Consider the following 14326-nt stretch of genomic DNA (forward strand, 5'->3'; position numbering starts at 1 on the left):
AAATAAAACCAGACAACTCTGGATGCCCTGATGCTGTTTGCATAAAGGACAGACAGCAGCTTCTGAATTACACACTAGTAATCAAGAGGTCTTGGCCAACACTATCATGGGCTTGCACGTTCTTTCTGGCCTAGGCACCTGTTGTGATGACAGGCTGGTGTTTCCATGCATCTGCCTGTGAAGACCTGGAACCATTCGCCTGCTGAAGCAATTCAATGCAGCAGCAGCAAGATCCACACTAGAATGTGTCTTTCACATGCAGCTCCAGCCAGAAGAACATCCTGAAATGTACTTAATTCATCTCCCATCAGGGCCAAGAGCAAAGCTTCCACTAGTGACTTCACCTCTGAACCCTTCATGGCATCCCCACTCAACTGATTTAGTTGGGGATTGGTTGATTTAGATGAGGATTGGGCCTGTTTTGAGTAGGGGGTTGGATTAGATGACTTCCTGAGGTCCCTTCCAACCCTGATTTTCTATGAACTCTTGCCCTCGATACAGGGCCCGTGCAAAAGGAACAGATGACCAGCTCGTGTCATTTCTCAGGTCTTGACGATGGATAAAGAAGCCTGAGGATTTATTTTAAAATGGATTGTTCCCTGCATTAGAAGTTCAGACCTTTCCTGCTCAGGAAGACTCTACAGAGAAAGGAGAACTAGTGAAAGTAGGACATCGCACGGGTCAAGAGGAGAGAGGAAGTGGAGCAGTTCCGAGGGGAAGGAGATTTACAGTCGCATTGTTTTAAAAAGCTTTATTTCTGGTTCCTTTTTGTTAGCATCTATTTGACTCCACTGACTAATGAAGACCTTAAGAGCAGGGGTTCTTAGACTTTTTTTAGTGGTGACCCCTTTCACACAGCAAGCCTCTGAGTGCGAACCCCCTTACGCATTAAAAACACCTTTTAATATATTTAACACCATTATAAATGCTGGAGGCAAAGCGGGGTTTGGGGTGGAGGCCGACAGCTTGCGATCCCCCCATGTAATAACCTCGCAACCCCGAGGGGTCCCAATCCCCAGTTTGAGAACCCCTGCCTTAGAGAAAGCACATCTTTGTTAACGAGCCCCTCCCCACTCCCTCTATAAAGGTGCGAAGGCACACCATACCCAGGGCTCCTCCTGGAAAAGTAGGGAAGATTTGACATTGCCGATATTTAAGGTAAAAAAATCCCAAACACCTTCTTGGCCATCTTTATAAAATAAGCAAAATAGGGCACAGCACAATTTTTGAAGTCTCTTTTGGACGTCACCGTGACATGAGCCATACACTTTACATCTCGGCGTGCTAGACAGCTGTGGTTGCAATAGCAACTGGGAAATCCTAATGGGGGGGTGGCCAGAGCAGGGTCCATGGGCCAAACAGTCTGCAGGATTCTACAAGGCAATCCACAGCCACTCTCGGCTTTACTATGGAAGGCGGCAGGGTGCTCAGGTCAAAACGGAGCACAGCATGCTGGGAGTTGTAGTCTCCAAGGGCTGCACCTATGCAACCCAGATGGTAGAAGCTGCAGTATCTCCGCAAGGCAGGTGTAACTCTTGGGGCAACCAAACTTTAGTTGCATAAAGTGGAAGCACCGCTGCCCTAGATGCATTATATACATCTCCTATAGAATCTGTCCTTCTCTCTGGCATGTGTCTACATACAGCTTGTCTCCCTACAGAGATCACCACATTGACTACTCTTGCTAGTCTGAACACCCCGAGGTGCCCACAGTTCTGCACTGGGCTCTGCCATGCTGCTGAGGCTAGTTGGAGGGTTCTGTGGCCGTGGTGTCCATATCAGGAGATAGCGACAGCCTCCTGGTCTCGCCGTTGTTCACGTTCTTCTTGCTGTCTTCCCTCTCAAGATCATAGTTCTTATCTTCTAATCTCTGCCTGAGCTTGAGGGACGACTCCCTCCTGGTGAGGACCACAGGCGGGATGCTGGGGAATCCTCCACACGCTGTCATACGCTTCTCTGGGAACAGACGTAAACAGAGGATTATTTCCCATGGCACGTGCAGTTTCAGACAGAAGCAGCACAGCCATAAGCCTCTCAGTGTCATGTAATGGCCATTCATCCCAAAGCACTTCACCAACTTGGCTGTATATTCTCACTTCACCTGCTCCTGAAATGCAGCTACTTCTGGAGTGCAGCCTGGCAGCTGTTAAACAGCACAGAGCAACACTAGGCAACTGAAGACAGGAAGTGAAAGAAGAGTCAGAATGCAATTGCTCTCCCTATCGTTTGGCTAGGAGACTCAGTTTAACACCCCTAACCCAGTGAAAAGGGACACAATGGAATATTTAATAACCACAAGTGGTTAGGATCTTGTATTTACATTCGGTGTGGAAGAGCGCGCCTCCAACTGCCCAGTGTTCCCAAGCACCATGTATATTCCTTGGAGGTCTTCCATCCAAGTAAAGACCACGCCCAACTCTGTTTAGCTTGTGAGATATGAAAGGATCCCAAGGCAGAATGGCTGCAAAATAATGAGCTCTCACATTAAGGAATATTTTTGCCCCAAAGTCCTAGCCCCACCTCTCACCTCCTGGCCCAATGGGGTGCATCAGTCGATTCATCTGGACGTTCCAGTGCTTGACATTGGTGCTGGCCTGTCGGAGTTTCCTCTGGGCCGCCTGAAATGAACAGGAACAGGCAGGTAACATGCACACAGCCGGCAAATCCACCTAGTGCAGAGCCACATGCCCTGGACCTGCTGCAGAAAGTTCCCATCTCCTCGGCACAGAAACTGGGCCTCGCCCTTACGTTGCCTTGAAGAATGGAGATTGATCGGACCTATCCTGGGCTCTGCTCTGGTAGGGCTTTGAACCAACACCAGCCCGGAAACCAGAGCCAGCTTTGGGGACTCCAAGCCCCATGGGCCAGAGGGGCACTTTGATTTGTGTGACGGTCCTGAATTTTGCATGGGGTCTGCTACGGCCAGAACAGTGCTCAGCTACCGACACCTTCCTAATCAGGCTGCTCTTTGCCACCCCGGCTCTGCTTTCTCACGGCTCTAATCCCTCCAACCCCACGCCTTGATGCCTTTGCTACCCGCAAACGTTCCATTGTCACCCTCAAGGCAGGAGTCTGGCCTCGACTGACGACCACAAAGTGCCCCACCTATGCAGATGCTGCCGGACAGATAATAAATGAATCAATATGCAACATGGTAGCGAGGGAATCCCATCTCAGTGGTTTGGCGACCCACCCTTAGGGATGCCATTCCAGCAGATTTCCCACAATAGAGTTTGCCAGCCGAGCCCGGTGGACTTGAAACTTACAACCACCGCTCATCACTCAAACCACCACTTCCTCCCCTCCCGCCAATATTCTCTGGGAACTTGTTCTTAACATATGGAAGAAAACATTCAGTGAAGGTCTCAGATGAAGTAAAAGCTGTTAAGAAAGTTGAGCAGCCCTATAACCAAATGGCTGTGTGTGGCCAGCTTGTTGGAAAGACAATAGAGTTGGGACAGGGATGTCTCCATGCTGATTCTGTGAGTGAGCAGTCTGTGCTTCAGGGTCTAAGGACAGATTTGGTTACTAGAGAGCAAAACAGTTTTATGGCCGAATGCTTGAGGATGGAGGGGAAAGCAAGCAAACTCTCACCCTCAGACCCTTTGGATTTGTGTGGTATCTCTTTAAAACAGAGTCCAGCATTGGAATGGGTAGCAGCTAAGAAGTTAAAAGCTAGTGTTTGTGTTGATGCAAATTACCTGGCTGGCAGGGAGAAGAAAGACTTGCTAATAGCAAGTTGGGTCATTACACCAATTGAATCTATTTCCCTATGTTAAGTTCTCCTCACACCTTCTATGGGCCATCTTAATTATCACTTCAAAAAGTTTTTTTTCCTCCTGCTAACGATAGCTCATCTCAATTGATTAGACTCTGCCTGTTGGTATGCATACTTCCACCTTTTCATGTTCTCTGTATGTATAAATATCTCCTGTCTGTGTGTTCCATTCTATGCATCCGAAGAAGTGAGCTTTAGCTCACGAAAGCTCATGCTACAATAAATTTGTTAGTCTTTAAGGTGCCACAAGTACTCCTGTTTTTTTTGCTAATAGCTGTTAGCACAGAGAGCCCACCCTGGTGATCTCTCACTCTACTGGCTGGTCTGCCACCCAGAGGCTACTACTGCTGCTGCAAACAAAGCTACCGTAAAGCTAAAGTAAACTGCTCCCTCGTATACAGAGGAGAACATACCGCTCCTGCGGAAGAGTATGCAACTCTGCCCATCAGAGCAGCTGCCAGTCACTCACCAACAGCGCCTTTAACAAAAACGCGAGCACCTAGATGCTATGGTGATGGATATATTTATACGTGCTTAGACAGGGCAGTTCTTTTCCACTGAAATCCATCGGCCCGATGTCCTTGATCTACCAGTGTTTACACGGGTGTAATGCCGTCTACTTCAATGCAGCTACGCCACATTTACAGCAGGGCATGTGAGAACAGGATCGGGCCCCATTTTTCTAGTATTAAGGAGAATCACATGCTAAAAGTAAATTACGTGATCTTCCCTGAGAGGAAACCCCGATCTCCAGAATAGTAAAGCCATCCTATTTCTTTCCAGGAGGTGGGCTTGGTAAATCTCTCGGGGGGGGGGGGGGGAGGAGACGGGGAAGTAGGGCTGGTATGATGCTCACCATGACATCCTGGTCTACCCTCTGCCTGTTCTCTCTCACTTCTTCCAGCTGCTTTTGGGCCTCTTCCAAATATTTGCTCTTGTTTTCCATCTCCTGCTTAAGGACCTGCTTCTCCCGCTGGGTCTGGATGATGTATTCCTCCTGCTCCTCCTTCAGCTTCATCAGCTCCTTCAGCTTCTCCTCCTCCTCAGCCAGCAACCTGCCGAGAAAGAGCGAGAGGCGGCTACACCCCACCCTCCAAGTGACCAACACGCCCGACCTTGCCGTGGCGGGGCTCGGAGCTATTCCAGGCCCAGCAAGAATGCCGGGGGATGGGCTCCACTCCTGATCTCCTCCAGTGGGAACTGCTGTACGGAATGGCGTAGAGGCACTGGCTGGGAAGGGGTCCCTGCTGGGAAGGCTGGGCACTGTAAGGAACGGTGTAGGAGCACTGGCCCCGAAAGAAGGTCTCAGTTTCCCCTGTCGCCGTCTCTCCCAGCGAGGGGCGCGGTGGGGAATAGGGGAGGAGTGCTGGAGTAACACCACACCCCAGTGGGTCAGCAGCAGTGGGAATTAAACCTGCGACCTCTGGATCTAAAAGCAGGAGCCTCGACTGTCGGACCTAAGAGACCCAGCTCTGTTAGACAAGGCTCTATGTGACCCAGCCACCCCTAGGCAAGGAAAAGCATCCCAGCGAGTGGCTGTGAGGGAGCTCCCAGCTCTTGTAGTCCCAGCTGAGCTGTAGCCAGCTTTTAGAGCATTGCCCACTGAGGAGTCAGTAGGAAGAAAGGTATTTCCTGGTTATACCTGGCCTGGGCGTATCTCACAGACTCCTCGTCCTGCCGTGCCTTCACCTCCTGGTGCAGGGCCTCCTGGAGCCGCTCCTGCATCGCCTCCAGCTCCACGATCCGCTTCCGCTGCTGCTCGGCCTCCGCCTCCTTCAGCACCATCTCAGCCTGCATGGAGGCGCGAGCCTGGAGCCGCGGGGTGGGGAGGAGACGGTGATCAGCGTGGGCAGCACACAGCCAAGTGCAGGGTCCCCAGCCCCCACCCGAATCCAGCCTCTCCTCTCTGTACTGCCAGGAAGATGGAGCTGAACGTATTCCCCGCCATGGACGTCCCTTTGCAGCCGGCTTGCAGTTCTACAGGGCGCTGAGAGACGCATTCACTGGCCCTGACCCTAGCTGCTTAGGGGGGTGGTGCCTATATACACCTGAACCCTCTGCAGTAGCTAACCAGCAAATGTAGGGATAGGCAACAGGGACCTCAGCCTACTCCCCAAAGATGTGACACTGCCGCTGAGCAGGCCTTCCTGCTGAATTGGGAATAAACTGGGCTGCAGGAGACTATCCCCGTTGCCACTTGGATGTCCCAGCTAGCAGGGGCGGCTCTCGCAATTTCGCCGCCCCAAGCACGGCGGCAGGCCGCGGGGAGCGCTCTGCCAGTCGCCAGTCCTGCGGCTCTGGTGGACCTCCTGCAGATGTGCCTGCGGAAGGTCCGCTGGTCCCGCGGCTCCAGTGGACCTCCCGCAGGCGTGCCTGCGGATGCTGCAGGAGGTCCACCGGAGCCGCCTGCCGCCCTCCCGGCGACCGGCAGAGTGCCCCCTGCGGCATGCCGCCCCGAGTACGCGCTTGGCTTGCTGGGGCCTGGAGCCGCCCCTGCCAGCTATGCCACGATAGCACCCCGGACTGCACGGGACTGTGAAATTGAAGCCCTGCATTTCCCCAGCCAGCTGGCCTTCGAGGCGCTTGAATTTCTATCAGCCATTGTGAAGACGCACGGTGAAACTGCAAACTGAGCCCCTTCCGATGGGGAAAATGGAGGGGTGCCCTGTAGCCCTGGGTCTGAGAACTGCTCAGCAGTCTGGGGCTAGGAAAACACTAGCCAAGCAAGGGAGGAAGTACTGTGCTGGACTTGAAAAGCAGGGAGAGCCCCAGTGCAGCCTCAACGGGATGCAGTGCTGCTGAGGGGCCTTTGCCTGGGACGGTCTGTGTCAGAAACCAGGAGCTGCTGCGCACAGGGGTCTGGAGTTTGCCAGTTAAAAGACCCAGGAGGCTGCAACAGTAGCGACCCAGATTGCTACTAACTTCGGGGTCTCCGGTGACTTACAAGGGAGACCAAGAGAGATACTGTGTCCTGCTCTAATGGAAGCCTCCTAGCATGGACGCCACCTCCCCTCCCTCCCCGCCAACCTGCTCAGCCTCCTTCAGCTGGATCTCCAAGGTCCTCTGCATCTCCTCGTGCTGCAGCCGGCGCCGCTGCTCTTCCTCCTGCAGCAGCAGCTCTGCCTGCCGCTGGGCCTCCTTGAGCAGCTCCAACTCCTGCAGCTTCCGCTCCTTCTCCTCCTGCAGCTGCTTGAGGCGCTGCATCTCCTCCTCCTTGGCGGCCTTCCGCCTCTCCCGCTGCTCCCTCTGCTCCCGGCGCTTCTGCTTCAGGTCCTTGTGCAGGGACTTCTTCCCCTCCGCTTGCAACCGGATCGCTGTCTGAATGGCTGGGAGGGAAGGAAGGAAAGGAAACTCAGCAGGGCCACACCCGGCTGGGCCATAGATCCAGCTGCTGCAGCGTGCCACAAGCCACATGGCCAGAGCATGGCCTCCTACGAGAATGAGACTGGGGGCCCGGCAGACAGGACTCCTGGGTTCTACGTCCTGCATTTTGACCTCTCTTGATGCATGTGTATGTCAAATACATCCACAGCATCCGAAAGGTTAATATGGCGATGCCACTGACTGTGACCTCCGGACCCAGTCCTGCAGGGTGCTGAGACCCATTTGACTTCAATGGGAGCTGTGGCCACTTAGCACTTAACAGGATCAGGCCTTTGACCAACCTGTGCCTCAGTTTCTCAATCTGTGCAACAATTCTCACCTGTGTTGCAAGGGTGCTAATTACTTCACGGTTGTACAGTGCTAAGCATGGCAGCTATACACACAGCCCTCTTGAGGGAGCAGCTGTTTGCCATGGATTCTGAGTCAGTCTGATTAAAGTGACCTGGTTTGCAGCAACACGATGTTTGGAAAGTCCAGCTGCTAACTCCAAACAACTTGAAACATTTTGGAAAAAGTGTTTGGGCCTGAATTCTGTGAAATGGGCACCTGTACCAGCTGATCAGGCACTAGCAGAATCTTGGGAGAGGTTTACAAGAAAAGCTGGTTAATTCTAAAACCCTAGCTCTTTCCATCAGTAGATCGCCCAGCTCTTTACATTATCCCCATTTTACAGATGGGGAAACTGAGGCCCAGCGAGGGGAAGTGACTTGCCCAGGTCAACCAGCAGCCAGTGACCAAGCCAGGAGCCCAGGTCTCCTGAGTCCCTGTTCAATGCTCTAGCCACTAGGCTGCAGTGCCTCACTTAGTTTGCTCTAAGTGGTTAGTTAATAAGAATCTCTCACAGTTTCATCCCAAAGTGCTTCACCAATGAGATACACACGGCACCTAACACAAAATGTGGCCACCTCTGGGGTGGAGTGAGGCTGCTGATTGGCACATAGCTCACAAGCAAGGGAAAGGGGAACTCCGAAGGACACCAAGGGAATGTCCTACCCACCCACATGTAAGAGAGACAGAGAATGCCAAGAAGCAGACTCGGCATTCCCCTCCTCCCAGCACTGGGCACAAGCAGCCAGCTCCACTGAAGTTAATGGGAGTTGCTATTACCCTGTGGGAAGAAACTGGGTCTCTGTTTTATGGGCCTGGGGCAGCCCTGCCAGGGGTGCTGAGTGTGCAGAGGAAGAGCATGTAGAGGTGCACAGAGAGCTCAAGGGCAGAAGCTGCCTTTGCCACCCCAGGGTTTCATCTTTTCCTTCCACTGAAGCGACCCAGGAGCAAGAGGAAGGCAGGACGGACAGGGAGGGTGGGCGGGCTGAGAGCCCGGCGTGGGTGCTGCGGCACAAACCTAGCGTCCACTCCTGCCGCTGCTTGGTGTCCGAGGCACTCATCTCATACGTGCGGGAAGAGGTTTTCACGCAGAACATGCATCTTTTCCCGTCCCGGTCAGGCAGGACCTATGGGGAGAGGGGAAGGAGTTACCGCTCCTGTACCTGGAATAGTGCAAATCCCCCCTGCGCCCACAAACCCATTCCTGGAACGGCGCAAATCGCCCCTACCCCTTACCCTACAGTCTGGGACAGCCCCCCACAGCACAACTCCCAGCCTGCCAGCCCCCCCCCCCCTTTGGCCCAGGCAGCTCCCCACCAAACCCCACTGTGCCCTTCCCCTAGGGCCTTTCCTTCTGGACGTAAAGGGGCAGGAATTACAAGGAAAATAAACGTTTCTTTCCTTCCCCGCCTACGTTCAGCGTCCCCCAGTCCCTGTACAAACCGGGGCCAGTATTAACCCCTCCTTTGCTGGATGGAAGCCTTTGGGGCAGCGTGCTGATAAAGGGCAGCCTGGCACCCAGCTGATATTGCTAGGCCAGGTACCAGCAATGGATGTGAGTCCCCACCCCCACCGACACAGGCATGAGGCAAGTGGGATGTCAGGCAGCACACAGCTGGTTAACGGGTCTGCTGCTGCTTCATACGCCAGGGCTGTCACATCAGATGACCCTCGAGCCTAGCCCTGTGGGTCAGTGATGTCACTGCACCCCCCCACCCCCCCCGGGGGACCCTGCAGCAGCCAGCAATGCTGGAGTGGAGAAGCCAGCAGTAAAAGTGATTGAAACCTGGTGTGGATTTAGTGCTGGTGAAAGGTGCTGGACTGACAGCCCGGGAGAGCCAAGTCCTCCATCTATCCCACGTACAGGGCTTGACAGGACAAACTTCCCCCAAACACGCCCCTGCCCAATAGGCATCTGATCTGATCAAGAGAGCTCAGTCTCCGGGGCCCATTCAGTCCCTGGCCCTTCTGCAGACTGCCAATTAGTGCCAACTGTAGCAGTGATTTTTCGGTCGGGGAGGCCGGCTGGCTGGGAGCTGGGCTGAGAACGAGCAAGCTCATGTCACATAGGGTAAGTGCACTGCAAAAGGGGTGTTCTTAGCACGTGTTAGCGAACTCGGGTTAAAATAGCAGCTAAGACACGGCAACGAGGCCTTGAACTCGGGTTAGCAGTTCAAGGCTGCCCTATGGGCTGCAGCTCGCGCTGCTGACCCGAGTTAAAAGCCAAATGCTGCGTCTGTCCTGACGGTTTAACCCGAGCTAAGAACACATCGGTTTTTTGCAGCATGCTGAGTGGAGACAACCCAGCAGCCACCCTTGTGCCCTAGCCTGTGAAAATCCGGTTGGTTCTGGTTCTCGAACAGCGTCCGTCACCATGGCATCTGGGGAGCTTTTCTAGCCTCGAGTTGCCATGGGGCGCCTGTGTTAATGGAGGTGAAATCGGTCTGACTGTATGTCCCCATCTCTCTTTCCACAGGCACTGCCTGGGGTCTGTCACCCACTGGAACAGTAGCACTTGGGGTGCGCACACCCCCTGGGGAGACAGGGAGGAGCTGTTATTACACCGATGGCCCAGCACAGCCCCTCTCCGCCGGAGCCCAGCGCAGTTACCTCCACGCAGCAGTGTTTGTCCAAGGCAATGCTGCCTTTCTTCTCCTTCCGCTCCTCGCTCATGTAGTAGGACAGGGCGCTGGGCTTTAGTGTGAACCATCGCTCGGACCAGTTCCGCCTCAGCTGGCCCTTCTTCCAGAGGTAGCCCTGCGCCCAGACAGACAGAGGGGGTCTCAATCCACGGGCCGTGCCAGAGAGCCCCTGCGCTATGAGTCCAAGGCGGGTTTTGCACCTGGCTCCCACCCGGGTTGTCTCAGTTTGCGCCCAGCCACCAGAACCATCTCAGTGCATCCGCACCTACCGTGCTTCCTACTTGTGCGCGTATTGGTGCATGCTGGGAAAGCTGCTGGGCCCCTGTCCCATATTGCCTCAGAAAGGACGGAGTGCCCAGCAGACATGCATGGAGCAATGTGCCCCAAGGTGTCATACTGCACACAGCTTGCTGGGAGCAAGAAGGACCCGCCAAACCAGTTCGACAAGCACAGGCCAGGGGCCCTATCCACAGCGTGCCGAACCGGTAATAGAAACACGGTGTCAGCCAACAGCACTGCCATGTTACCAACTGCACATCAGCCATGGCGGGCATGGCCACAAGCCACGGCTAGAGCCGCTGTCACTACAGACAAACAATCAGAGATGCTGTCTGCCAGCGAGGGTCTGTGTTCTCTTAAGCAAAGTATTTTAGGTCCAAAAACTGGCCTGGTAGCTAATAAGAAGGGCTGAGAGCCTGCCTGGTGGCCAGACACGCCTGGCAGACTCATCACCTGGTTGCCTAGGGGTGGCTGCTGGAAATTCCTTTGCACATGCAGTTCCCACGAGCTTTCCAGGAAGGACTGGGGCAGCCCCCCTGTCCAGAGCTCTAACCTCACCCCTCCCCATGAACTCAGCAGGTAGGGTTCTCTCGTAATAGCCCTATGACTTCGTCCATATGGAACTGGGGAGAGGTGGCACACTGTCCCTGGGGTGAGAGGGAAGGGCCCGGCTTTGCCCCGAGATGGGTAGGCCCCCACAGCACTGGGCTTAGTGACAAGGTTATGTGGTACAGCCCATTTCTGGTGGGGATCAAAACCCAGCCTGAGCCCCTCTCCCAGTAGCTTGTCTCCCAGGGTCCCTGCTAGCTCCTTGCCTGTTTGAGCATGTCCTCAATGACCTCCTGGTACACCTCTTCAATGGCCATACTGACGGCCTCCCGCTCGATCCCCCGCAGGAGCTTCCCCGAGTTCACCAGGTCCAGGAACTGCCAGACCGTCATGCCGCTCTGGTGCTGGGGATCCTGCGAGAGGTAGTCGTCCAGCTCGCAGCAGTTCAGCTCCACATTCATGGCGGTGCAGACCTTCTTCAGCAGGTACTCCACCTGCAGGCGGGGGTGGGAGGCAAAGCAAGAGCCATTTCCACCTGGGGACCCCCAGAGACCTACGCTACCCCCCATTTTTAACCTGGGGATCCCCGGAGATCTGGGGCCACCCGCCATTCCCACCCCAGAGACTTCAGGCCACTGCCACTGCACCCAATGGAGCCCCCTTTCCACCCCAGAACACCCAGAGACTTAAAATCAACCCTATTTCACCCCATAGACACTACTTTCACCCCCAAACTTCCAGAGAGCTGGGGGCACCCCCACCTCCACCCCAGAGACCTGGGGGAATCCCCGTGTTCACTGAAAAGAAGTAGGGGAACCCTCATTTCCACCCGAGACTCCCCCCAGACATTAGTAGCCCACCCCAAAACTCAAAGCAACCAAAAATCAGTGAGCAGTTTTGAAAGCGTTGGCCTATGATTTTACTTAACACAGTTACTGTTGCACTCAGTTTTGCTTAGTGGGAAAGAATGAAGTTGCTATTTCGGCCCCTCACTCACATAGCAATGACCCAACACGCGCCCACAACTGCTGACAATCACAGTGATACACTTAAAGTATTTTAAATTCTGTCTTGTGAAGCACCATCATTAGGTTTTAGCGTAAACACCCAATTTCAGATGACTGGGTGAAGCTCACGCTGCTCAGATCTGGCTGTTTCAGGCTGCATTCAGACTCAGGGTATGTCTACACTACAGGATTATTCCGATTTTACAGAAATCGATTTTTGGAAACAGATTGTATAAAGTCGAGTGCACGCGGCCACACTAAGCACATTAATTCGGCGGTGTGCGTCCATGTACTGAGGCTAGCGTTGACTTCCGGAGCATTGCACTGTGGGTAGCTATCTCATAGTTCCCGCAGTCTCCCCTACCCATTGAAATTCTGGGTTGAGATCCCAAAGCCTGATGGGGCCAAAAATTTGTCGCGGATGGTTATGGGTAAATATCGTCAGTCAATCCTCCCTCCGTGAAAGCAACAGCAGACAATCATTTCACACCCTTTTCCCTGGATTCCCCGGGCAGATGCCATAGCACAGCAACCATGGAGCATGTTCAGCCTTTTTTCACTGTTACCATATGTCTACTGGATGTTGCTAACAGATGCGGTACTGCAGTGCTACACAGCAGCATCCCCTTGCCTTTGCAAGTTAGCAAAGACAGTTACCAGCCATACTGTACCGTCTGCTGCTTTGCAAGTTGACAAAGACGGTTACCAGTTATACTGTACCGTCTGCTGCTGTCATGGGTGCTCCTGGCTGGCCTCGGTGAGGTCGGTCAGGAGCACCTGGACAAAAATGTGAATGACTCCCAGGTCATTCTCTTCTTTAAGTTTTGTCTAATGGAGAGTCAGTCCTGCCTAGAATATCAGACAAGCCTACTAAAGAACCGGAGAGGCAAACGGCCGCTCCGGGTCAGAGCCCCAGACATCCTGCAGAAATGATGAGCTGCATACCATTCTAGGGGGTGCCCCTGCAACAACCCCACCCGTTGCTTCCCTCCTCTCCAACCCCTCCTGGGCTACCGTGGCAGTTATCCCCCCATTTCTGTGATGAAGTAATAAAAGAATGCATGAATAAGAAACAACACTGACTTTATTGCCTCTGCAAGCAGAGATCAAATGGGGGAGGGGAGGGTGGTTGGCTTACAGCAAAGTAGAGTGAACCACCATTCTGAACTTGCTCCGCCTATAGCTGAAAATGGGAATCTGTGATAAGCACTAGGATAGAAGCACAGGCAGGACTGAATCTCCATTTGTGTGTGGGCCTTTGGTTGACACTGGTAAAATACAAAATGTCCCATGATATGTATGTTGGGGAACAGTTCTAAACGGCAGCTTAATTTTTTTATTTGCAGCAAAATGTAGAGGTCTAAGTATCTGATTGAGAGCCCTGGTAGCAAGGGGTAGGCTGGGGTAGGCGCGACCACATGGTGCTGTTGACTGGGAGAGCAGCCTGAGGCAGAAGCCTCCAGCTGGATTGATATTCCAGGCAGGACTGAATCTCCATTACACAAAACTTAAAGAAGAGAATGACCTGGAGTCATTCCCATTTTTGCCCAGGTGCCCCCTACCAATCTCACCGAGGCCAGCCAGGAGCACCCACGGGATAATGACGACGGAGACCAGTCCTACTGTACCATCTGCCGTCCACAAGGCAAGGCAAGGCAAGGCAAGGCAAGGCAAGGGGATGCTGCTGTGTAGTGCTGCAGCACCGCATCTGCCAGCAGCATCCAGTAGACATACGGTGACATTGAAAAAAGGCAAGAAACAATATTTTTCCCTTTGCTTTCACGGGGGGCTGGAGGGGGCTGACGACATATACCCTGAACCACCCGCGACAATGTTTTTGACCCTTCAGGCTCTGGGAGCTCAGCCCAGAATTCAAATGGTGTTCTGAGAGTGTGGGAACTGTGGGATAGCTACAGTCGTCAGTCGCCCCTCCCTCCGTGAGCGTCCATTTCATTCTTTTGCTTTCTGGTACGCTTGTCTCAGCTCCTTAAGTTTCAAGCAGCACTGTGTTGAGTCCGTGTTGTGGTCTCTGTCCATCATGGCCTTGGAGATTTTTTCAAATGTTTTGGCATTTCGTCTTTTGGAAAAGAGTTCTGATAGAACAGATTCATATCCCCATACAGAGATCAGATTCAGTATCTCCCATACGGCCCATGCTGGAGCTCTTTTTTGATTCTGGGACTGCATGGTCACCTGTGCTGATCAGTGCTCCATGCTGGGCAAACAGGAAATAAAATTCAAAAGTTCATGGGGCTTTTCCTGTCTACCTGGCCAGTGCATCCGAGTTCAGATTGCTGTTCAGAGCGGTCACAATGGTGCACTGTGGGATAGCTCCCAGAGGCCAATACTGTCGAACTGCG

The 14326-nt window shown here is 53.5% G+C and overlaps 1 protein-coding gene across 1 annotated transcript in view; it reads right to left on the reverse strand.

Moving 5' to 3' along the window:
- Positions 1-731: 731 nt before the first annotated feature.
- DEF6 (DEF6 guanine nucleotide exchange factor) overlaps positions 732-14326 on the reverse strand; it is a 39016-nt gene continuing 25421 nt past the window's right edge. The window contains exons 4-11 of the mRNA XM_045013333.1: positions 11226-11453; positions 10100-10246; positions 8508-8616; positions 6806-7104; positions 5421-5587; positions 4635-4833; positions 2528-2618; positions 732-1956 (exon numbers count right to left, since the gene is read on the reverse strand). Coding sequence (XP_044869268.1) covers positions 1745-1956; positions 2528-2618; positions 4635-4833; positions 5421-5587; positions 6806-7104; positions 8508-8616; positions 10100-10246; positions 11226-11453 — 1452 coding nt within the window. The 3' untranslated portion in view covers positions 732-1744. The remainder of the gene's footprint in view (positions 1957-2527; positions 2619-4634; positions 4834-5420; positions 5588-6805; positions 7105-8507; positions 8617-10099; positions 10247-11225; positions 11454-14326) is intronic.

The sequence above is a fragment of the Mauremys mutica genome, chromosome 4 (genome assembly GCF_020497125.1).
Source record: "Mauremys mutica isolate MM-2020 ecotype Southern chromosome 4, ASM2049712v1, whole genome shotgun sequence".
In the NCBI taxonomy this organism is placed as follows: Eukaryota; Metazoa; Chordata; order Testudines; family Geoemydidae; genus Mauremys; species Mauremys mutica.